At 46.3% G+C, this 25,732-nt stretch overlaps 1 protein-coding gene across 1 annotated transcript in view; it reads left to right on the top strand.

Annotated features, from left to right (window-relative positions):
- Positions 1–19,021, top strand: part of FAM160A1 (family with sequence similarity 160 member A1) — a 244,720-nt gene extending 225,699 nt beyond the window's left edge. The window contains exons 9-13 of the mRNA XM_030312922.1: positions 759–949; positions 3,876–5,021; positions 11,762–11,940; positions 12,300–12,438; positions 18,622–19,021. Of these exons, the coding sequence (XP_030168782.1) occupies positions 759–949; positions 3,876–5,021; positions 11,762–11,940; positions 12,300–12,438; positions 18,622–18,875 (1,909 nt within the window). The 3' untranslated portion in view covers positions 18,876–19,021. The remainder of the gene's footprint in view (positions 1–758; positions 950–3,875; positions 5,022–11,761; positions 11,941–12,299; positions 12,439–18,621) is intronic.
- The last annotated feature ends 6,711 nt before the right edge of the window (positions 19,022–25,732 follow it).

The following is a 25,732-nucleotide window of genomic DNA, read 5'->3' as shown; positions in this document are numbered from 1 at the left end:
CCTGCTGGTGCCTAGAGCCTTGCTGGCTTGTTGGTGTTGGGACACCCCTTCTCCTTGTCCCCAGCTCCCATGTTGGAACTGGTGACCAGAACACCTGTCGCCGCCATATTTTCTCAGGGTCAACCACGAGAGTACGAGAGGGGGTTTGCACTGTGGAGTGGGTCTTTGCCTTTTCGTGCGGCTGCGGTCATTCGGCATCCACTACGAGCCAGAGTTTCTGGGACTATGAAACCACAGTGTCAAAGAAGGCCCCTGCTCTGGTAGCACGTTGTACTGAGTGTCCGAGTGTTCTGAGACGCTGAAATAATTGTGAGTCTAGGTACCCGTGCTTTAGGAGAGGGCGGTGAGTGTAGTGGAGGGCGGGAGTAGCTCTGTCTTGGAGCAGGAAGCCCCGGAAGCCTTCCCAGAGAGGGTGACACTGAAGCTGGACCTTGCAGGATGACAAGACATCGGTGAGGCAGGGAACGGGGAGCACATTCCTAGTGAGGGTTACCGTGGGTGCAGACATGGAGGCAGAGCGATAGCGGACCCGGTGAGAGAGGAGGCAGTTCGTGAAGGTTGCAGCGTGAGGGCCCTCTGCAAGGGGGTGGTTCTGCCAGAAGAAGGAAGCCCTCTGCAGGTTTTAGGCAAGCGAGTGAGCCCCGGGGCTGGTAGGATGGCTGGCTCGAGAGTGGGGAGAGGATGCATCGTGCGTCCACCTCCGGTCCCGATGGGAGTGGATGTGGCAGACACTGAATGCAGCCGTGTTGTCGTTACAGGTATCTGATCCCTTGCAACCACATGATGCTGAGTCAGAGGTGGGCCGTGAAGGAGAGAGACTGTTACTCTGTTTCTGCGGCCAAGCTGCTCGCCCTGACCCCCGTTTGCTGCTCCAGCGGGATCACCCTGACTCTTGGGAACCAGGAGAGGGACTATATTCTCTGGTCAAAGTGTACGCATGATAGTTCAGGTAAAAGGAACTCGCCTAGTGAATAATCTTTAAGCAAAAAGGATGCCAGATGCCATTCCTCCTCTGGATATGTGTCTCTTTGGGTAGACAGGGAATAATGCAGTGAGCCCCATTTCATTTATGAGTGACTCGGGGAGGGTCTTTTCTGCTTCATCTTATAAAATTTTTTTAAATGTTTATTTATTTTAGAGAGAGACAGACAGACAGACAGAGCTGGGGAGGGGCAGAGAGAGAGAGAGACACAGAATCTGAAGCAGGCTCCATGCTCTGAGCTGTCAGCACAGAGCCCGATGTGGGGCTCGAACTCACGAACCACGAGGCCATAACCTGAGCCGAAGTTGGATGCTTAACCAACTGAGCCACCCAGGCACCACCCACCAGACCTTTATTTTGACCAGGCTTTAGTGGCATCCTCAGAGTACATATATGAAAATATGTCCCACCATGTCTTTTTAAACAAAATGGGGGTAGAGATGTGGAGATGGTTGTAGCTAAGATAGATTAGTCCTTATTCTAATTTCTAAGATGACCCTTTGTGCGTGCTTGCGTGCCAATAATATATCATCATAAAGCTTGAAATTTGTGATGTGGCAACAATATCTGAGTCATTTCGTTGACCTACTTAGGTTTTTTTTTTTTTTGAGTTTATTTATTTATTTTGATAGAGAAGAGAGTATTCACTCAGGTGGGGGAGGGGCAGAGAGAGAGAGGGAGAGAGAGAGAGAGAGAGAGGGAGGGAGAATCAATCCCAAGCAGGGTCCATGCTGACAGCACGGGGTGGGAGCCGAGGAGTGCGGGGAAAAGCTTGATCCCAGGAATCATGAGATCATCACTCAGCCAAAATCAAGAGTCGCAGAGTCAGATGCTTCACTGACTGAGCCACCCAGGTAACTCCGAGGGTTTTATTTGTTTTTAAATAAATACTCTGGTTTTGTTTTGTTGTTGTTGTTTGTTTGTTTTAATAGGAGTTATAGTACTCGTGCTATTTGCCAGTTACAGTTGATCTTGTCCAAGTAAAATTTATTTATTTATTGAGAGACACGGAGTGTGCAAGCAGCAGGGAGGGGCAGAGGGAGAGAGACTCGTAAGCAGGCTCCACCCTCAGCGTAGAGCCCCACGTGGGGCTCCATCCCAGGACCGTGGGATCATGACCTGAGCTGAAATCAAGAGTCAATGCTCAGTTGACTGTGAGTCACCCAGGCCCTGCACAGGTAAAATTTAAATGGTCACCTATATCAACCTTGGCCCCCTGGCAGGCAGCTGAAACAAGGGGGCATTTGTTCATCTTCGGTGGCCAGAAGGCTGTTTCAGTTCAGGAACGTTCTGCCTTTCCTGTGACCGCTAGGAAAGAGTCCAACCCTGGCACTGACCCCGGTATTTCCAGTGTGTATTCTGATATCCCCCCAAACAATATCATCCTGTCTATCCAGGCACCATCCTGTTAGATAAAGTATATTTTCTCTAAGAGCTGGGCTACTTGACCAGGAAAATATCAGGGTGTTTGGTGTAGATGTAATTGTTACAAATTAAGGTGGTTTGTATTCTTGGTCTTTAAATAAAGATACAGTGATCATGGAAATTAATAATTTACTTGGCAGTACAAGTTATTTTAAATGTATTTTCCTATTAGGTAACCTATTCCAGATATCTTCTATTTTCCTACCAATAGTCATTTTTTAGAACATATTTGACAACTGATGTCTTTTTTTATTTACTAAGCAAGTTGTTTCAAGAATGATTCTGGGGCTGACCTTGCTGCATAATTCGAAATTTAAATTAAACAAGCGATTGTCGAATGCCTACAACTTGCCACGTTCTTTCCCTGTATTCACATTTAATCCTTTGAAGAAAGTAGTATTTCCATTTTACACAGGAAGAAACATACTCAGAGGAGTTGACTTGTTCAAGGCTACACAGCTGATGGGTCCTCTGATTCCAAATTCCACATAATTTCCACTCTCCCACTCTGGGATCGCCTTACAGTGGAGTGCCCGAATGGATGAACAGTGGCGTAGGTGGGTGGGTAGACAGGTAATGCAATTCATAATTCTGGTCTGGCCTGGTAGAGATTTAGATAATGAAGAGACAGGAAGCTTGCAAAGGTGTGGCATCGAACAAAGTATGAACGGGGGTTGACGTGAGACAGCCTGTGCTTGAGTTGTGCTCTGCCCCTGACTAGTTGGGTGATCTTTTGTCTCTGAGCCTCAGTTTCTTTGCCTGTAAATGGAGAAAATGATATCTGCCATATAGGGCTGTTGGGAGGGGTAGTGTTGAAAAAGCACCTGCCATGTAAGTTCTCCATTTAAGAAATGGTAGAGTTCATCGGGCTCTGTGCTGACACCTTGGAGCCTGGAGCCTGCTTCAGATTCTGCGTGTCCCTGTCTCTCTGCCCCTTCTCCGCTCATGCTCTGTCACTCTGTCTCTCAAAAATAAATAAACATTAAAAAAAGAAGAAGAAGAAAAGAAATGGTAGAGTTCTGGGGCACCTGGGTGGCTCAGTCGGTTAAGCGTCAGAGTCTTGATTTTGGCTCAGGTCATGATCTCACAGTTTGTGGGACTGAGCCCTGCATCAGGCTCTGCACTGACAGTGTGGAGCCTTCTTCTCTCTCTCCCTCTCTCTACCCCTCCTCTGCTCTCTCTCTCTCTCTCAAAATAAACAAAATAAACTTAAAAAAAAAAAGAAATGGTGGAGTTCTAGGTCTCCTCTATGATTCTATAACTTCTATGAAGACATTCTGTTCTTAGCTTTCCTTCTTAAAATCTAACCATTTTTTTTTACTCAGAAGTTAATTAGAACTGAAGTAGCTGGCGGGACAAAATCTTAGCAGCCAAATGAGTCACATCTGTGTCCACTACCTTTGTCTCCCCACCTGTTGTACGTGTAAGCAGGGGGCTCGTTCTGACTCGTTTCTGCCTCCCGTGGCAGGGGCCGTGGAGCAGCCAGTGCCCCAAGTGTCGTCTCCGTCGGCCTGCATCGTGGAGTACGGCAAAGCCCTGGACATCAGCTACCTGCAGTACCTGTGGGAGGCCCACACCAACATCCTCCGCTGCACGAGGGACTGCCGAGTCTGGTCCGCCCTGTACGACGGAGACTCCCCTGACCCGGAGACGTTTGTCCAGAGTCTGGCGGAGGACAGCGCCGTCGGCTCCCCCTATCCTGTGTTCAGGCTCCCGCCGCAACTCCCCAGGAAGACGGGCTCTCCGCTGCCTCCAGGAAAGGAGAAGAGCCACACGGAGCTGGAGTGGGATGACAGCTATGACACCGGCATCTCCTCAGGGGCGGACGTGGGATCCCCTGGGCATTATGATGATCTGGAGAATTCGGGCCCGCCGGCACCAGTCGACCCCCCCAGACACATCCAGGAGATGAAGAAGAACGCCATCCTGCTCTTCAAAGGGTCCTACATCGAAGAGTCCGACTTCCAGGATGATGTGATGGTGTACCGGCTGTGTGCCGAGAAGGACTCTGAGGATACTAGGAAGGTACAGGCGGAAACCGCCAGCCCTGCAAGCCAAGCCCAGACTGAGGTTCAGGGTCCCGCCCTGAACAACGGCCCCCTGCCCAGCCCTCCGTCAGGCACGGATTCAGAGGAGGAACACGGTAGGGACAATTCAGACCTGTTTCCAAATGCGTCCAAGGGACCGACACAAGAAGAGGAGCTGGAAATAGCCCCGCAACCGATCCCGGAGTTAGTGTCTCCCATCTCCGAGGCTGAACACGATTCAAAGCCGATGGTCATTAACCCAGGGGGTGAAGATTTCATCGCCCAGTATGACCAAATCATTAAAGAACTGGATTCGGGCCCCGAGGGCTTGACAGAAGAGAATTTCCCCTCGCCTGCTGTCTTGCATCTCAAGGGAGAGCAAGAGGGGAAGGAAGAAGAGAGCAAAGGAGAAAAGGAGGACGAAGAGGAGGAGGCCGGGGAGAAGGCCCTGGAAGAGGAGGACGACTTTGATTCTTTTATAGCAGACGCTCCCACCATCGACGCCGCGCCGTCCCCGTTTGGGGTGAGAGATGAGACTGCCTTTGCCAGTCAGCCTCCCGTGAGGACTCAGAGCACCCCGTTCACAGGTGATGGTCTTCACTCGCTTTCTGATTTCTGCTTTTGTAAGTACTTGGACATATTGTGACGAGGAAGTACGGTAGGTGGAGGCAAGGGGCATTGCCACTTTACCTAACAGAGGGGGGAAAGTGGATTTGTGAAGAGCACAGAGAGGTGGTTTCATGTTACCTTGTCATTCTAGCGGTCTTTTTTGGACCCCAGCCAATCAGAGGATGCATTTCACAGCTGGGTAACTGCTTCCCTTGATATATGTGTGATAAAATAATAGGACTGATGAAACCACACAAAAAATCCAGTCTCAGTATTTGATAGCCTCATTTCCCTTAGTCTACTGATTTTTCTCCATGGCATGTGTTTTTGTATAGAAAAAAGGTACGGTTTCCCCCACTAGAATCATAGGCTCCGCGAAGGCACAGGTGTTGGATTTTCTCTGCTCTTTCCCAGCACCTGAACAGAGAACAGAGCACAGGGCAGGTGCTGAGAATAGCTGCTGAATAAAGACAGCTGTATACACACATCAGAGGCCATTGGAGCTAGGTATGCCTTTGCCCCGGAGCTCATTTCAGGTAATTGCAAAATCTTTACCCAAAAATAAGTAGAGTGGACCCCCATAAACCTGTAACTCTGCCAACGAGTGGGTGTGTTCCAGCATATACCCCTAACAACAGGTAGGAACCGAGTAAGAGCCCAAGGGATAGGTTAGGATATCAGACGCGTGGATTGGGGTGAGGAGTTATGATAGAAAACATCATTAAATATTAGCCAGTAATAGCTGAATCTGCAAATTGGGGTGCGGGGGGAACTGGCCCAGGGGGCTCATCAAACTCAGGGAAGGCTGGTGTGGGACCCCTGAGCAGTGTCTAGGTAACCGGGAGAGATCCCCCCCTTTAGGGGCTGACACCGCAGAGGGACCCACAGCGACGTTGGAGTCAGGCCTGTGGGGGATTCCTGGCTGTAGCACTTCCAGCTCTGAGATCCTAAACCCTCCCCTTTCTCCTGTGAGGACTGAATGGGAACCCCGGGGCGGGGCGTGTGTGTTGTTATCACTCTTACGGGCAGCCCCCGGCAGCCTTGGCTGAGGCTTGCCTTTCTCTGGCTGGCGGGGAGCAGCTTGGTGGGACCGGCCGTGCTCCACCTCCTTGGATCACCCCAAATAGATGAGATCACATTATCTTCCGGCCCAGTCTGGTAGGCTTCCTGTGATTTCAAGTGGCTCTTCCAGCCTCCTCCTGTATTTATTCATCTATTTACTGAGGCCTGAAGATTTATTTAAAGAGGGAGAGAGCTTTTAATTCCACAATTAAAAGGCTTGAGGTTCTAGTGGAGATAACATTTCAGTGTGAATGGGTTTTAATTAAAATTCAATCAGTCCATCAGAAGTAAGAAGGATTAGATAATCTCAGTTTTGCCCAGGTGATAAGGGGAGGGGGCTGGGGGTGGGGTGGGGAGCAGGAGGGCCCTGGCTGCGTGAAGGGGGGCAGAGGTAACCTACCACAAACCCGAATTTTGCCTGGGGCCTGCCCCATTTACTCTGGCCCAGCTGGAAATCCCCACTTTGCAGAGCTCTTGGGGGTGTGAGAGCCACCCAGGGCTAATGAGGGTTGCTCTTTAGAACAGAACGCTGGCTTTCTTGTGAAAGAGCTTCGTCCCTGGGAAATATGTAAATTGCGGAAACAAAGTATAGCTTAGGGCAAGAAGAAAAAGAGAATACAACACTTTATCAAATAACATCAATGTTTTGCATAGGATACACCTGAGAACCAACAAAATGTTGTGAGTTTTTTTGATACATATAGGTAATTTTAACCAAAATTTTGCTTTTTTCCTCCTTTGAAATTTGTACACAGCTTCAGGAAACATCTTTTCTCTTTCCACGTATATAAACTTTGTAGTTTCCAAACTCCTGAGTGTGTTGTGTAGCAGTAAGCGTAACTTCTGTCTCTCCGTGGAATCCTGATTTCCACCGAAATGAATTTGCTTCTCAGGACGATCAAAGCATTCCATTCCATTTATCTAATTAACTCTATTTGTGCATTCAGCAGTCTTGTATTGATCTCCTAATATTTGGCAGGTTCTGTGCCAGATACTAGGACAGAAAACTGAAGGGATTCACAGACTTTCAGAGGAGAGATCAAGAAAGAATTGTACTCAGTGAGAAAAGCATTATTTTCTTAAGTTTATTTGTTTATTTTGAGAGAGAAAGAGACTCACAGAGTTGGGGGGGGGGAGGGGTAGAGAGAGAGGGAGAGAGAATCCCAAGCAGGCTCCATGCTGTCAGAGTAGGGCCCGATGTGAGGCTTGATCCCACGACCCTGGGATCATGACTTGAGCCAAAATTAAGACTCAGACACTTAACCGACTGAGTCACCCAGGCGCTCCAAAGAAGTGCATTATTAGTGATTGTGTGTCACACATCTTAGGGGAGCCCAGTGGGGGGGGGAGTGGGAAAGACTTCACAGAAGAGGGGTACAAACAGCAGATAGAAGCTCTCAGGTAAAAGTGGCTCAGAATGATCGTCTGGGGAAGAGGAAACAACAGGCAGAAGACAAAGGAGCCTGACAGCGCAGGCACAGGTGTGACAGAGTGTGGATCCTGTGAGACAGTGAAGTGTCTGAGAGCGGAAGCCAGAGAGGTTGGTTGGTGCCACCTTATGGGGAGGGGGTCTTTGGGCCAAGCTGAGGAACAGGGACCTTGCGCTGCTGGCACTGAAGAAACCCTGGAAGCGTTTGAGTTGGCAAGTGATGTGACTGGGTCTGTGTTCGAAAGGCCAGCCTAGAGTACTAGGGAGAGAGAGAGCAGGTGGGAGCCTGCTGTCACTGTGGCAGAATTCAGAATGCATTCATGCTCTGAGTTCTGTTCCTGGGAACGTCTCACAGTCTGTATTCACACGTATGTGCCAAGATGTATTTACAAGGATGTCTGTTGAGGTGTTGTTTATAATAGAAAAAGACTGGAAACAACCCAAATGTCCACTAGTAGGAGACTGTTTTACGAATGTAGTACCCATGGTGACTGACTAGCTTGCAGCCTTGTGCTGAATGCGACTGCTCTGTATGTGCTGCTATGGGACAGTCTCTAGGGTAGAGTGTTCGATGGAAAAGCAAGGTGCAGGACAGGGTGTGGAAGATGTCATCATTTGATCAAAAAAAAAAAAAAAAGAAAAAGAACCAGGATACACACACACGTGTGCGTGGGCAGAGGCAAGGCAGTGTGTTGGTGAAAAGAAGCAGAGCACTGGAAACAGATGGGCTGGATTACAGTCGTGACTTTTCATTTATTGGCCACGTACACTTAGTGTTCTGCCTCATCGTTCAATGGGGATAAATAACCAACTTCGTAGTCTCCTGTAGAATATTTAAGTAAGTTGATACATGAAAAGTGTGGAACACTTAGAACACTGCCTGGCACATAGTGATTAGTAAATGTTTTAAATAATAATTCAGTTATTATTCTATTATATATGTATTATTATATTCTATATATAATATATAGAATATATATAGAACATATACATTCTATATATATATTCTCTCTCTATATATATTTATATATATCTATATATATTCTATAGATATATATATATTCTATATATATATTCTATATATATATTCTATATATATATTCTATATATATATATTCTCTCTATATATTTATATATATCTATATATATCTATATATCTATATCTATCTATCTATTCTATATATATAATATATAGAATATATATAGAATATATATATATATTCTATTATATATGTATATATATATATTTCTGGAAGAACACGCTCTAATCTGTTAACAGGGGTTGCCTCCAGGGACAAAGGCTATTCTTTATAGTTCTGTACTGTTTGAAGAAAACTTAAAAAAAAAAATCATTTAAATCTCTACTAAAATAGAAAGACCATTGCTGGAGTCAAGACAAGCAACCATGGGACTCAGACCTCAGGCAGAGCTGGCAGAGAGGTGGCAGTGAAGGCCCACATTCAGGAGGTATTTCCAGCATGGGACCAGCAGAGCCGAGGCACGGAATTGATGGCCGCTTCATTCTTGGAGTTAGAGAAAAGAGGAGGAGTGGGCGGGTAGGTGGGGGCAGGGGAAGAGGGCACATGAGAGGGGAGAGACGTGAATGACACGTTGTCTTGTTATTCTGAGAAATTAGTATTTGCTAGGTGGGGAGTTTGCCTGTCCTCCTAGAAGAAGAGAGGAAGAAGAAACACACTGCCCACCCCACCCCGCACACACACCTGTGGCTTTCTAAATTGTAGCTGAGTTTTTCTGATTTTCAGCTGCTTAAGAGTTTCCCCTAGCAACTGTTTGTTGCCAAGCAGTTTTTTTTTAAGTGCTGGAAATCAACTAAGAATAAAAGAGGAATTTGAAAGGGTTTCATGGATGTTTCTTTTTGCACATGCCTAAGAAGTTGTAATTAATGTCATTAGTGGATTATGACAGTTGCTGGTCTTGACCTAACGTTCTATCATTCAGAACAGAGATGGTGATGCCACTCGCTCTCCACAGGGGGCTGGTCTGTTTCCCTCCCCTGTAGTAGCGGTAGACTATACCTGCTCTGCCCTGGGCACCTGCAAGGTTCGCACATCTCATGTGCATTGGATGGCTACACAGGCAAAGTACAGTCTCGGGCCATGGGAGGGCAGGGTTGGACTCTCATTAAGGACATGTGTTTATTTATAGGGGATTCTATCTACCTCAAGGGACTGAATTCACCTGTCTTGGCTTCCTCTGGAGGAAAATATGCTGAGCCAGGGACTGCAGGGCAGCGGGGGAGGGGGCGGGAGGGGAAGAAAGGGAAGACCTGGCCGGGAGTCGGGGAGGATGAGGGCAGCAGCCTTCACCTTGTACCTCTACCTGAAAAGCTTGAATTGGGTTGTGATGCCTTCAGAAGAGTTACTAGTGACGTTTCCAGGGTTTTTGATGAAGCCTCTTTAAGGTGCTTTCAAAGTGGGATTCTCATCCAGTTTCTGAATGTGTTTGGCACACTCCCAGTTGTGTTTTGTGAGCAGGGCCTCTGCGAAGGCTCTCTACTCAGAGAGTTCATTGAACGCCTGTGTTGTGGAAAGTGAGGAGCTCTGTCCATCCCAGAGATGGGGAAGTTGAGGCTCATCTAAATACATGAGGGGGTAGTACCTTTCTGTTTGAGGCCCCAGTAGAAACATCCTCTGCAACCCCAGCAACAGGAATATCGCCATCATCCAGGGGTAAAGGGTTTAGGTTTGGTGTTTCCAATTCTCACAGATGGCTTCTCTTTTCTTGCAAAGGGTTTTACTGTCTTGCACCACCAAGGCTTCTGAATAAAGCATCTTGTGGTAAAGTATGTTTTTGTTAAACTCGTATTAATGTTGGTGAAATCTTCGTAAGACAGGTTTATTCATCAAGGGTGATGTGCTTTTGTTATAAAGATGCCATGGTTTAGAGGCATCATCAATAGCTCCACTGGGGGAAATGCAGAATTCTCATTCATTTTGCTTAATGGACCGCTTTTATGGTAAAAATGGAAAATGTCTTCAAGTAATTTTATTAATGCCAGATTAATTTTTTTTATTTTCCCTGTCTTCAATGAATTCCCACATAAAGCACATTAATTTTCTCACGATCCAAATTAGTCAAAGCCTCCTTTTGCCTAATTCTTTATGAACTACTTTTGCAGTCGTATAGATTTTCTTTCTTGAGGAACCTGTGACACCTCAAACTATACCTCCCCAAATTGAGTCCCTCTTCTCCCTCCCTCGCTTGCTCCACCTGAAGATCAAAGTATTGTTACCCAGCTGCCCAGTGCCATTAAAATTACAGCCCAGGCCTCATTCACCCCTGGTTTTTCTCTTCTTCCGATTCTTCCACATGGTGATATTTCACAAGACGGGATCTTTCTCTGGGTGCTTCTTGTGGATAGACAGTCCCGGTTCACATGTTGCTACTTGGCAAACATAGTTTGTGTGTGTTTGCTATTCTTTACTAGCACAAAGGTTTTTTTGTTACTAAAACTTTTGCTGGTTTCTGATGTTTGTGTGAAGCCCTACAGTATGTGTCTTCATGAGGTGATTGAATATCATGGTTTTGAGCTCTGGCAGTTCCAGGAAATACGGCAACGTTATGGAGTATATTTTAATTTTTAAAAAAATTTTTTTAAAACGTTTATTTATTTTTGAGACAGAGCATGAACGGGGGAGGGTCAGAGAGAGAGGGAGACACAGAATCTGAAACAGGCTCCAGGCTCTAAGCGGTCAGCACAGAGCCCGTATTTTAATTTTTTTTAATGTTTGTTTATTTTTGAAAGAGAGAAAGCTTGAGCAGGGGAGGGGGCAGAGAGAGGAGGGGGGGACAAAGGATCTGAAGCAGGCTCTGCACTGACCGCAGCGAGCCCGACGCAGGGCTCAAACTCACGAACCATGAGATCATGACCTGAGCTGAAGTTGGACCCAAGTGCCCCGAAGTGTATCTTTAAAATTATGCTTCCTCTGACTTTTTTCAAGGTCTGTGATAATTTTCAAAGCATCAAAACTGCTCATAGAGTCAAAAGCTCCCATGCACGTATCCCTGCTTTCTCCTGGTGGTGGTGGTTTGCTTCATGTTCTGCTTTGAGGCAGGAGAAGATCTGGCTCAATTTGCTGTTTCTGTATTTGATCTGCACCTGGCAGACCCGCGGTTTGGGAGCGGTGGCCCCAGTGCCTCCTGAGTTGTCAAGGAAAGATATCATCTGTGCCGAGCCAGCCCTGACGCCTTGTGCTCTTCCTGCAGGCCCATTCATCAGCGTGGTCCTGTCAAAGCTGGAGAACATGCTGGAGAACTCTCTACATGTTAATTTGCTGCTTATCGGGATCATTACTCAGCTAGCCAGCTACCCGCAGCCTCTCCTGCGCTCCTTTCTGCTCAACACCAACATGGTCTTCCAGCCAAGTGTCCGCTCCCTCTATCAGGTACGTTAGCTGAGCCCATATCCATACCTGTTGATTTTATGGGCGCTAAGGAGAGGGCTGCTTCTCTCCTTTCCTCTGTTATTTTGTTGTTTTTCTAAAATCCCTCGGTTCTAATTCATTTGCTCTCCTTCCCCGTCCTATGACACCAGTTGTGTGGATTATTCTAGACAAACTGCAAAGCTTCATTTAGCTTGATGTTTCGAGGGCGCCCTACCAAGAACACCCAGGCAGTTAAAAACAAGCAAATGCCTGATATCATAAAAGTTTCAGCAGCGAGGGCTGTACCAGAAAGATGTATCGATAACTGAGGGTGGGATTCCATTGTGAAGCATTAACATCATTAATGTCGCTTTTGACAGGTCCTTGCGTCTGTGAAAAACAAGATTGAGCAGTTTGCTTCTGTGGAGAGAGACTTCCCAGGGCTCCTCATACAAGCCCAGCAATACCTGCTCTTCCGAGTGGACATGTCTGACATGACCCCTGAGTCACTAACCAAAGGTAAGTCAGGTGTCTCCTCTGTGTCTCTCCTCCAACTGTTCTTCCATTTCCCCAGCCTCCTGACTTGGGCTCACCGATGCTGTGCTGGCTCCTGGGCCTTAAAAGCATCTAAATACATCTTCATTTTCCCCAACAGGGGAGAGCCGCCTCTTCGCGTTCTGAAACCTAAAGAAAAGTCTCCCCTGCTTGCACCTGGCCTGCTCCCGGCTGGGAGGGCTTAGTAGGACATTTGCTTGCCTCCCCGACAGTGGTCAGGGAGGAGTGCTGCATGTTGTTGCTTGGCTAAAATAAATAACTTGGCGTGTGTGGGCCAGAAAGAGGCATTATGTGCACACCCTGAACCATTTTTTGGCCAGTCCTGCCCTGAGGAGGGCATCTGTTCTCTTTATTATGTTTTCAGAGACTCTCAGGCCCCAAATAAATGTGCTTTAGGGCTCTGGAAGGTAAAAACTATTCATTTGGACTGGGAGAAGGGAGCTGAAAAGATCCCAGAACTCTGATGGCTTGACCTTGTCTCTGTGTAGCTATTTCCTCTTGGTCACTGGGCCTCACTGAGCCTCCTGTTCCTTGACTTTTAAATGAAGAATTTGTTTTCTATCTCAAGTCCTTTTGGCTGTAGAGCTCTGACTGTGAAGAGCCTTCAGGGCACTGCAAGGCAGACTTTGAAAGACAGGTGGGCCTGTGCCACTGGGAGATGAGGGGGCAGGCTCCAAGCTTTGGCCCTAGAGAAGAGTAGTCCAAGCTGGGCCGGGCCATTCACGGAGGGGGAGTAGCCCCCATGTCTCTGTGGAAAGGTGGGCTGTGGGCCCGCGTGGCCTCTCCTAGCTCCTGGACTACTGGTCTCTTAGTTGTGTTCCTCCTGAACCCAGAGCACACCTCTGTAGCTCACCCTGTGAGCATTAGCTTTTGTTCAGTAACAAACCACTGCAGCAACTCAGTGGTTTAAGAGAAAGTCATTTATGAGTGCTCACGAGTCTGTGTGGTTGCCCGGTTTTCTGATCTGGGCCAGCCTCGGCTGATTTTGGCTGGACTTGCTTATGTGTGGCTGTCAGCGGGTGGCTGGATGTCTGGGATGGCCTCACTCATATGGGTGGTTTCCGGCTGGGGTGATGGGGATCGTGGGGGTCTGTATTACTCATCATCCAGAGGGTTCACCCCGGCTCGTCAACATCACGGCTGTAGGTTTGCAAGAACGAGAGCAGGATTGTACAAAATCTTTTGAGGCTCTGTCTCGGGACCCAAACAAGGTCAATTCTGCTACATTCTGTTGGGCAATGCAAGTCATGGGGCCGGCCCAGGTTCAAGAATGGAGCCAAACTTCCACCTCTCCATGGCAAGGGCTAGAAGAATTGTGGGCATTTTTACAATCTGTAGATGGAAGGTGGCATGCCTCTTCTTACATTACACTCCATGCTTGGTCTTCATTTGTAGTTTTCAATTTGGAACGTGCTTTCCGAGGCAATCTTGTTTTCAGATAGCACGGTGCAGTGGGCGAGAAGGATACTACTGGCTTCATTTTCGTATAAGGCAGCCGAAATTAGGTGCCTGGAGTAGTCCGCCAGGGTCATGAGGCTCAGGTGCCTGAGCCTGTCTTGCCCAGTGTGTGGAGCCCAGGGCACAGACGCTGACTGGCTTCCTAGGCTTTCCTTGACCCACACACTCCAGGTGAGGGGTGGTGGGGTGGGGAGTGGCGGGGATCACTCACACCTTGTGCTATGTCCTGGCTTCAGACTGTTTCTTGGCTGTGGATGCCAGGTGTGTGCCCAGGGGAACTTGTTCTCACCACATACAGTTGTCAAATGAGCCATAATTGATGCTTTCTAAGGTCTGTAATGTTCAGGGGGCTTTGACTTGTGAGAAGCTTCTCTCGGGGAAGAAGACTTTTCCTTTAACAGAATTGTTCAGGTAAACTTTCCAACTTCTTTCATATTGGCAAAGTGACACCCTCCTCTCAACTTAAAAAGTCTCTAAACTTTCTCACAGAATGAGAAAGGTGTCTGTCCCCTTGCACAAAGCTGACCACCAAAGCATTGAGTGTGATGCGATTGCCTCTAAATGAGTTGAATCCAGGAGCTCAAGCGTCATGGTAATGGGCCAGACACTGGGGTTTTCCATGTTTGTGAGCTGTGTACTTTGTCTAGCACTGTGGACGTGGTGGGTGGGAGGAGCTTGTAACGGATTTCTCACCTGACTTTTAAATCTTGCCAGTATTAGTCTTGAAAACCCTCTGTTGCAGCTTTTCAGACCCAGGGCAGCATTTCAGAAAACCACTCCCGATTCTGACATTTATTTATACTTCTCTTCTTCCCTGCCTTTTTCTTTAGGTGCTTGTGCGTGCTTGCTGAGTCCTCTGATGATGGGTGGAACTCGGGTGCCTGCAGCGAGTTCCCCCATCATGCAGGTGCTCTACTCCCTTGGCCTCCTGACAGCCCTGTAAAAAATGAGCCAAAGGGGTGCCTGGGTGGCTCAGCCATTAAGTGTCTGACTTTGGCCCAGGTCATGATCTCACAGTTTGTGGGTCGAGCCCCATGTTGGGCTCTGTGCTGACAGCTCAGAGCCTGGATCCTTCTTCGGATTCTATGTCTCCCTCTCTTTCTGCCCCTCCCCCATTTGCACTTTCTCTCCCTCTCAAATATAAATTAGAACATTAAAAAAAAAATAAAACAAAAAAACGAGCCTCCTCACTAATGGCTTCAAATAGGGACAGACTTCCTATGCCAGCTGTCACTTTGTCATCCTTGAGACTGTTGATCTCTGGGATCAGCCACTTCCCCTCAAATACTTTCCAAACCACAGAGGTTGTATTTGCTTGTATTTAGTAATCTTCAGAGTCCTTTCACTGATCATGAGTTCTGGGAGGGAGGGAGGTCAGGTGGGTGGTATTTCCATTTTACAGAAAAGGAAACAGAGACGTTATATGATAAGCTAGTTGCCAGGTAGGAACCATAACTTGGTTCTCCTTGCTTTTGAACTGAGAACTTGATGGAGCTTTGTGACACTCTGAGAGGCCACTCCCGTGCTAACAGCACAGCCTGCTGGGAGGGTTTCCCTGCAAATCTTAGGTCTCCCTCACTGGGCACGCTCCTGCTGCTGCCTTATTAGTGAAGACAATTTTGATTCTTGGATTCAAGTGGGTAAATGAGCCTTGGTGATGACACTTTTTTAAAGTCATGACACTTTTTGAATTCATGGATGAAGCTAGAATAATGAACCACAAAAACCCTTTTTTGGGAGGAAGGAGGAGTGAATTTGAAAGAGAAAGATGGAGATGAGGAAAATGAACCATCCAGGGAGATCAGTTGTAGAGAAGAGCTGATGTTGGTCAGTTCCTTCCTCATTCGTTCATTCAGCGAATGTTTATTAGCTTCTGCTATGAATGACGAAGTGGGTTGGGTGTTGTGAAGGACACATCCCCTAGGGGCTCAGCTCTCAGAAAACTCAAGGTCTGATAGAGGAGGAAAAACAAACAATACAACGTTAAAGGGCCACATTGGCCTTTGCTGGTTAATAAAATGGGGTGGGAGGCTAGAGCAGGGAACGACATCTGGGGCAGGAAACAGGAAGTCTCTGAAGTCAGTGGCAGCTGAATTGCTGATGATATGATGGATGACCCATCAAGAGGTCCCTGTGTACATTATGCCTAGTGGCTCATTTTTTTTTAACCTCTTGTTTGTTGATTTATTGAGGTATAATTAACATACAATATTAGTTTTCAGTGTACAACATTGATTCAACAATTCTATGCATTACTCAGTGCTCATCACGGTAAGTGTAGTCACCACCTGTCACCAAACAACATCATTACAGTGTTATTGACTATATTCCCTCTGCTTTACTTTTCGTCTTATAACTAGAAGTTTATACCTCTTAATCCTCTTCATCTGTTTCACCCGTCTCCCTACCCATCCCTCCTCTGGTGACCATCAGTTTGTTCTCTATATTTAAGAGTTTTTTTGTTTGTTTTTCTTTGTTCATTTGTGTTGTTTCTTAAATTTCACATGTAAGTGAAATCATATGGCATCTGTCTTTTTCTGTCTGACTTATTTCACTTAGCAGAATACTCTCCAGGTTCGTCCGCGTTTTGCAAAAGGCAAGAGCTCGTTCTTTTTTATGGCTGAGTAATATTCCATTATATATGTACTATATCTTCTTATCCACTCATCCGTTGATGGACATTTAGGTTACTTCTGTATCTTGGCTCTTGTAAATAATGATGCAGCAGAGGGCTGCATAGATCTTTCAAATTAGTGTTTTTGTTCTTTTTGGGTAAATACCCAGAAGTAGAATTACTGGATCATACGATAATTCTATTTTTAATTTTATTGAGGAACCTCCATACTGTTTTACACAGTAGCTGCACCACTTTGCATTCCCACCAAACACTGCAATAGGGTTCCTTTTTCTCCACACCCTTGCCAACACCTGTCATTTCTTGTTTCTGATTTTAGCCATGCAGACAGTTGCAAAGTGAGATTTCATTGTGGTCTCATTATTCAGGTCTTTTGCCCATATTTAATTGGATTATTTGCGTTCTGGGTGTTGAGTTTCCTATTGACTCACTTAATCCTTACCACTCTGTGAGCTTTTGACACACGAGGACATTAAAGTACAGAGAGGTGAAGCAACCTCCCTGATGTCACTCAGCCACTAAGTGGCAGAGTGTGTGCTCTTCTTAACCACTGCACTGGGGTCTCTTGAGGCTAGTGAGATCTAGAGGAGCAGAGATATGGGGAAGAGAATTCCATGGATTGTGCAGGTCTTGGCCTGGGATTACTGCCTATGGGTGTCCCATTCCTCACTCGTAGCCAGGCCAGCTTCCTTTGTGAGTTTTGCTGGACCCTTTGAAGAGCTGCGGTGCTGGAGGACTCCCGTGAGGGTCCCAGGGGGGTGGTCTCCAAGGCTGGCCATGGACCTCAGTGATCTCAACACTTTTGTCCTCACTTTCTTGTCCGGACATGTTGTGTGTTTCTGCTGAAAGGTGGCAGCAGACAGATCCTCTACAACTTTTCCAGTTCTTCATGGAATGAAGTGTGATAAACTCTAATCTAAAAGATATTTAAAGCAGTAAAGCAGAGGATTTTTTTTTTCACACTAAAGACTATAGTAGTGAGATGTGGAAAGTACTATAAATGTCAAGAATTTTTAGTACTGTAGTTAAGCGACACTCTGAGAAGTGTTGAAAAATGGGACTGAATTCTAAAAAGCAGCCAAAATAATGAAGAACTTGAATATAATGATTTATAAAGAGTAGTGAGCCTATTTGAGTAGGGGCAGACGGACGCATAAATAATTCCTATAAATATATGAAGGCTGGAGATATTTAAGAATTAAATAGTGGGGAAAGTTGAACCATTTTAATTAGTAAAACTGATTTGATGTGGAAATGCAAATCATTTGAATATGTTCAAGTTTGGGCTCATCTCATCCTGGACCCGTGTTACTGAAGCTGAGATTGAAACCCCTGAAAACCCTTCTTAGATGGAGGCTTCTAAGCCACTTGCTGCCACTAGATGCCCATGGTGGTGGGAAGTTCCCAGTCTGGTCGGTCTTCCTAGCACCCAGCTTCCTCTCCGTTGTTTCCAACCTTTAAAAGGCTTCTTCCATTCTGTTCTTCAAAAAAGGCTGGAGATCCCAGCCAGGAGCTGGGGGTCCTCAGGGAGCCCTTGAGGCCGGAGCTACAGAGAGCATGGAGTGGCTTGGTTAGCCCAGCTTGCCTCCTGCAGCTCTGCTTTAATTGGTAAAGGTAGGTTGGTTCCCCCAACACCAAGAGAGCAGGTGGAGCCTCTGGACGTCCCCAGATAACACGTGGTGAGTTAAGTCTTCACTTGGTAGGATGCAGTGGCAGGAGACACCTTTTTCATTTTTTCCTTTCACCATGTCCTGGGCATGGAGGGTTGCCACAATTGCTGCACGAAGTTCCTTACACAGGATTTGGGATAAAACTCTCGCCATCACATACCTCGTGCTGGAGGTTATCTGCTGGGCAGCAACCCAGCCACGTGTGTGTGTGCGCCACGGGGCGGAGAAGGTACATGTTCAAGGGCTGTGTCTTCGGACTTTGGTTCTAGGAACTGAACCCACGACTAGACAGTCCACCAGCCCCCTCCCCTCAAACACATATTTAAGAGGGTGGACATAAAGTCCTGTGGAGGGTCACCCTGACAGTTTTCTTTCTGCTTTCAGATCCCATTCAGGATGCTTCCAGGACAGGAATTGGCAAGAACCTTTTGGATGGTCCCCCAAGAGTGCTTCAGCCCTTCCTGACAAACAGAGCCAAGGTGGCTGGGGTGCCCCCAAGCCTGCCCCTGCCGGTGAGGAACACCATGCTGGCCGCTGCCCTCTTCCCAGAGTTCCTGAAGGAACTGGCTGCCTTGGCCCAGGAACACTCCATTCTGTGCTACAAGATCCTGGGTGACTTTGAGGACTCCTGTTGTTAGTTTTTTTTTTTTTTTTTTTTTTTTTAATAGAGGTTCTTGTTTTAAGGTTTTAGCATCTTGACTGAATGTTAAATGCAAAGCTGCTTACAAAAATTTCTACTTTGATATTTCCTGACAATACTTGATTTGTGGGGAGGGAAATTTTCTGTGTACCTCCTCTTTCTCTAGCCGGGTCTTTCCACCTCCTCTAGAATGTAAGTCTCATAAGCTGGTAACTCCTTGGGCAGGTTTTCTTTTCTACTCCTCAATTTTTTGGTATTCTCCCATCCCTTTGAGTCACTTATCTTGCAGTTTAGAGCTTAGATCACACCAAGCAAATACTGGGGTTCCATGATTTCTGGAAGTACCCCGGGTTAGAAGGCTCAGCTCTTCAAATAGCACATGAATGAACATCTGTTCCTGTTGCCTTCTGCATTTTGGTTTCCCTTTTCTAAAAGGGAAGAATAAAGATGGGGCCCCGCTTTCCTCTATCACAGAAGCATGTATCATGTGTCCCTTTGCATCTTACTTCCAAGATTTGCACTCTGCCCAACATGTGTTGCCTTATGTTGCAGGCAAATCCATTGGTTTCAGCTGTTTGCCTGGGAAGTCAGATGTCGTTGTGGATAATTTGGAATGCAGGGAAATTTTCTTGTTGCTTGAGAGCTTTCTTTAATCAGTGTATCACTTCCTAAACACTGGAAATAGTCTTATTTTAGTAAGATTTGCACAAAATGAAATCTACAAAGGCAAACCGTTACGTTGGTTTTTAGAAGTTTGATCTGATGGAGAAAGTGGGGTATCATATACTCGGGTATCATTGTTTTGTGTTTTATAAAAGATTTTGTGAAGCTATCTCACAGTGGGTTTTGCGGGGGGGTAGGGAGGAGTATGGGGCAGGGGAAAGGATAAAGGTGAACTAAATGAAATCTATAAAAACATTGGCAATTATTTTAGATCCTGTTTGCTTTTTCTAATATGTTGCACTTTGTAGAGAAACAAGCACCGTACACTTTGGGACCTGGAATGTAAATGCAGACGGGTCACAGGAAGCCCTGCGAAGCCAAGTGCCTGCTGGTGACTCACTATACACAGAAATGCTGCCTTCTGAGTAATGGGGTTCATTAGAAGCCCCCACACGATGTATTAGCGCCTCTGTGCTGCTTTGCAGCCTGCTCCAGGCATAATTATACTTAGCGCCACCGGTCTCCTTAAACCACCAAAGAGGGAGAAACACAATAACTGTCTGCTAAAAAACGAGACCATGAACAGCTGATATTTGTGGACATTGAGTTCCACTCCCCTCTATTTTGAGCAGGGGAGGAGCACATAACAAGGGTGGGCCTCCCTGTTTGGGGGGAAACGGGAAGTCCCAGTTCTTCCCAGTTCTTGTTTTCTTCGTGGGCATCGCTGCTGAGCCCTGGGGGCAGCCACAGGTCTGGCGGTTGTGCCTCAGGAGGACTGGTATGATTTTAATCAGGCCCGTAGCAGAGGAGGGCAGTGGAGGAAAGAATCCCATCTGAGACCTTGCAGAGCAGAGGCTGCCCTTCAGTGTTTCACGGTTCTTGAAGCAGCTTTGTATTGAGAGCTAGCCAGCCCATGGAATGTGGACCCCAGGAGACCTGGCCTGGGCAAGGAGGCTCTCAGCGGTCAGCCTCACAGTGTTTCTAAGTCTAAGCAAGAAACCAAAGATGTCGACCTATTGTATGTTTCTGACTTCACATTTGTCTGTCTTGGAAAATGGTTTGCCCAGCTGTGGTACAGCCGCAGGAATGTATGAGGCCCAGCGGACTGGCCTGGCTTCCTGGCACAGCCTTGTATTCGCAAACCCCCAGGTCTCCACTGGAAAAGAAGGTGGCTCAAGGTAGATTAAGAAAGAGGAACAGGAAGATGGAATGTAAGCTGTAATTTATTATCCTCTAGCTTCGTTTTGGACAAGTATTTACCTCCCAGTTTGGACTGAACAGGTACAGAAAATGCTGCAGTCATACCTGGAAAGTGTATTCATTGGCTTTTTGGCTTGATTTACACTTCTCCCCATTATCTGGTGATGGTGTTGATTCTTCAGTCCATATTGCTTTATTATAGACCACTGTAGTCCCCTGTGTAGAGGGTACCCTTTTGGAAAGAGATTGCTTTTGTGCCTCTTAGCATTTTTAAAAATAGGTACTGAACTAGACTTACCTTAAAGGAGGGCAGAGATGATCAGTGTCGGGGGTGGGAGACAGTAAAATTAGCTCCCGTGGTGGGGTGCTGGTAGCAAACTCACATGATAACCCTATTTGGAATTGGAAACTGGTTCATCTTTCTGCATCCATTATAGACCTCCTCCACAGTATTGTGTTCAGGGTTTTTCAAAATGAAGTCAGAAATCTGACTTGGAAATGCATTATAGAGAACTGGAAAATCCACACGGTGGAGTGCAACAGCCAGGTAGCTTAGGTAAGGATGGTTGTGGCAATAGTGTGGACATACCAGAGGAAAAACAGCAGAGTCCTGGAGCTATGAATAAGAGAAAAGCAAATATGGTGGGGGGGGGAGAGGGGGGGTTGGAGGAATGAACTTTGATCTAGGAAGATACGGAGATACTGTACCGTAGGTGGGTGACAATGGTAATTCCTCGGTGGGAAAAAATCATGGTAAAAATCATAAAGTAGTCAGTGGGGCCTGCAGAAGTTCTTTTTTGTAATGTAGGGAAAATTTGTAAAGATATTTGGCGTGCTTTAAAATGTGGTCCAAGAGTGTGGTCCCTGCTCCATACGACAGGCTCCCACTCAGATGCTGTGCTACCTGTTGGCAGGCACAGTGGGCACAAACCCTTTGCTGCAGGCCTGAGACCGGAGTCCCTGTGTCTAGCCTCATGATCCCGGGCAGTGAAAACAACTTGAGGATTCCTGGAACATCACACATGCCTTTCAATTCCCAGTGCAGGGTCTGAGGTAAAGTTCCAGATGGAGTGAATTTTATGATTCAAAGTATATGTGTGCACTGGGATACTTAAAATAGATCTTTAGAAACAACCAACTAAATTTTTTTTTTTTTTAATTTTTTTTTTTCAATGTTTATTTATTTTTGGGACAGAGAGAGACAGAGCATGAACGGGGGAGGGGCAGAGAGAGAGGGAGACACAGAATCGGAAACAGGCTCCAGGCTCCGAGCCATCAGCCCAGAGCCCGACGCGGGGCTCGAACTCACGGACCGTGAGATCGTGACCTGGCTGAAGTCGGACGCTTAACCAACTGCGCCACCCAGGCGCCCCACAACCAACTAAATTTTAAAAATTATAAACAAATTCCAGGTGAATTTAGGCTAACGTACAGCTTTTGGGGTATAAACAATTTCCCAGCCATGAAAGGGGGGGTGCCAGAGTAACCAATTAAAGAGATGTGATTTCCTTTATTAATAGATAACTTCCTTTCCTCAGTATTTAAAGGAATTCTGGAATTTTCTCCTCTTTACCCAGTACTGGCTTGGAAAATACTTTGACGTATTGATGGCTTGGAACTGAGGTCTCTGTCACATGTAGGGAGGATGCATTCAGTTCTTTTTTGGGTCCTCGGGAGTACCTTTTGCTCAACAAGTGCCTTTGATTTAGGTCATACATAATTGTTGGTTTTCAGTCCATTAAGAAAGACCTCACAGAGCTTTGGAATTATGGGGAGAGCATCCTCTTACAAATAGACTCCAGAAACAGGATACGAGAATATTTGGGTTGCCTGTTCAGTTTGGGTGGCCAGTGGTACTCAGGGTTGAAAATGGTCTCTGAATCGGCTGGGATGCCACGGTCATGTGGGTTGACGTCCAGATCTGGTTGGAGGTTCTGCGCCGTGGAAGCACCGCTCATTCGGAATCGGGATCGGGCGTGTCTAGGTTCGTGAGGGAAGCGCTGCCCTGGCTGGGGTGGGCCGTGTCACTGGTGTGAGGTTAAGGATGTGCAGCATCAGCTACAGCTCTCATTTAAGGGCAGTACAGTTTAATTGCTCATTACCAGTCCTGTGTTTACGGAAGTGGCTGTCAAGCTTGCCATTTTTATGAAACGCTTTATTGCAGGACAGCTATTACTGCACGTGCTACTTCAAGCCACTGGCCCAGACCAGTGTAATTTGTGGCTTGCTGCGAAGCTCAGCCAGCTCTGCAGTGTTGGCTTTTCCTGGAGGCAGCGGTCCTCTGGGGGCTGAGGCCACACCAGCTTTAAGTCATTGAGAAGATATTCTCAGGCCCCTCTCGCTTCAGTCATCATTCTGTAAATCACACGGCACTAATTCTCCATCAAATCACAGCTTAGAACACTGTCAGACCAGTGTATACTCCACCCTTAAATCACATCATTGAGGAAACATTGTTAAGAAAATGGAGTGGACTCTTTTTTTCCTTTTTGAATGACCATCATAAACCTAATGCTTTAGGAAGAGCTCTCGGAAGACTAAGAATTGTTTTCGGGATAATTTTGCCTCAGTAAATCTTCCCCACGCTCAGGCATTTATTAGGCCATTACTTGTTTTGGAGGACAGATTATCCTGGCAGCTCGTTAACTGGATAAACAGGGCTTTCGTGAAAGGTTTTTGGTGACGTTCTATGGGGAAGAAGACAGGGACAGGGTTGGGGGCGGGGGTGGCGTAAGTCTTCAGTTCTTTGGCTCTGCACTTTGGATCTGAAGACAGATGATGATTTTGGCTAGGACTGACCCTTCCCATCCCCTTGGGTCATTGTGAATTTTGTTCCTGTCTTATGACATGAGAGTAAACCTAACTCACTGTCAGCCACACCGGTTACAAGACTGCCAATAAGCTCTGTCAGTATGCATTCGATATGTATTTCAGGCATCTTTTGGGGAGCTTAGATTTACTATGTCATTTCAGAACCTGACAAGGGTGATGGAAGCTCTCAGGCCAGATTATAAATTTCATGGAGCTGAGGCTGCAGAAGTCTGTGCTTCTGAGTGTGTCTACGGACTTTTTATTGGGACGAGTCTGCAGAAGGCTTGTAACAAGGCCCCTTTTTGGCCTGGAGATATTTTAAGGGGGAATTTAGTGTTGATCTTAAATGCTTTTTGCTAAATTATTTGATTAAGGGAGGCAAGGAGAGAGGATTTCAATCACATTCTAGCCATCTTTCAATTTAGGGTCATCCGTGTTCAAATAATCCATGAATACACTTGTCTGAAATCTGCCAGAGAAGCATGGCCGCCATTTCCACGCTGCTTTTGGTAATGGGTAAATAACATGACCTTTGAGATAGACTTAGTGTTTTGCCCCCGCAACACTCGGTAGAGTCCTTGAAATGCAGCAAATTCAGTAGAAATGAAAAACACAGTATGAATTGTGGGTTATTCCCATAAGCTGTGTACTGAATTAACTAACTCAAAGCTCCAGGAGGGTGTGTACTTTCAAGAATTTCATAGCCTTCTTGCAGATAAGCAATAATTAGAAAAGAGGGGCGTGTGTGTGTGTGTGTGTGTGTGTATAAGCTCAGCTAAAACATGCTAAACTTGTTATAAATAATGATTAGCTTCTTTTTTCTGAGGCATGTATACTTTGAGAGACAGGAACAGAAGTTCACCTTGGTGCATATGCCTGGACAGAGTCAAGAAGCTCCTTCCTAGACTCATGTCCAGAATTCAAAGCCTACTTGTTGGCAGCACCAGCCTCTCATTCTAAAAGGCTGTCCACTAATTTGGTTTTATAAACTTAATCAGCATTCGCTAAAGTTACTCTGTGCCAGGTACCATGCTAAGTGTTGAGGATGAGCTTCCTTTCTGCCAGAACCAGCCAGCCAAGCAACCAACCAACTTCCCTGTCACCCAACAGAACACATGGTTTGGGCATGACCAGGTCCAGTTGGTTCATGCCATCCTGGGGATGAGCCAGTTTTCCAGCACATTTCCCTCTCAGCCTACAGGTGTGTGGATTCCAATGACAGATGGCAATGGCTTCACATGACACCAACTCACACATCTTCATGAGATTTTCGTTGGAACAGCAACGAACCAGACTAAATTCTCACTCATGCAAAGATGTATTTGAAACTGTACTTGAGACCTGTTTAGGAGTAGAGCCATACTTTGTGAGTTTCTGACTCTGTTATGCAAATAGGTCTTTTGAATATATAGTCAGGTTCCGAGTAAGATAATCTGAGCTGTGTTTTGATTTTACTTTTTCTATTAGCAGTTATAACTAATTCTCGGGATTTCAGAAGTGGGCATTCAAGACCATGGGCAATTGTCAGAGGTAGACAGCACTATAAAGATCAGGTGTCTCCATGGCATTTTTCTCTGGAAATGATCAGTCCATAATACAGTCTACACTGGACATAATTTTGGTGATTTGTCTTCATCTGGCTGCCTCCCCACCCCCATCACCCATTTTAGCAAGGCCTTGATTTAAAAGGGTCTGGAAAGATCCTCCAGTATCATCTTTTGTAACGTTTGATTACCCAGAAGCCAGACCTTTGGTGAAAATGGGAGTTTTTAAGACAAAACTGAACCGTATTATTCCTGAGAAAACCATCCTGCCAGAATCCAGGCTCAGGTTGTCCTGCCCCATTTGTAATTCAGACTTGCAAAGTGCAGAGAGAAGTTGGACTCAGCCTCTCTCTCTAGAAAAGAAAATATTCTACTTCTAGGTCCAGTAGGTCGTCAGTGTTGGAACAGAATGCACACGGAGCAGGCACGTGGTTGCTGCGTGAGGTAACACATTCTCGCACAATTCTGAGCCACTCATTCTGTCACAATTTTTTAAAAACCTTACCTCTTCTTGCTTGTCTGGTTTCCTTTCTGTCTCTGCTCTTTTGGCTGGGTAAGGGGGATGCTTAGGGAAGTCCTGAGCAACTGCCAGCACCTGGGGCACCACTCATGGTCATCCTGGCGATGGGGAAGGTCT

This window comes from Lynx canadensis, chromosome B1 (genome assembly GCF_007474595.2).
Source record: "Lynx canadensis isolate LIC74 chromosome B1, mLynCan4.pri.v2, whole genome shotgun sequence".
Lineage (NCBI taxonomy): Eukaryota > Metazoa > Chordata > Mammalia > Carnivora > Felidae > Lynx > Lynx canadensis.
The sequence above is the reverse complement of the archived record's forward strand: the minus strand, read 5'-3'. Positions and strand labels throughout refer to the sequence as shown.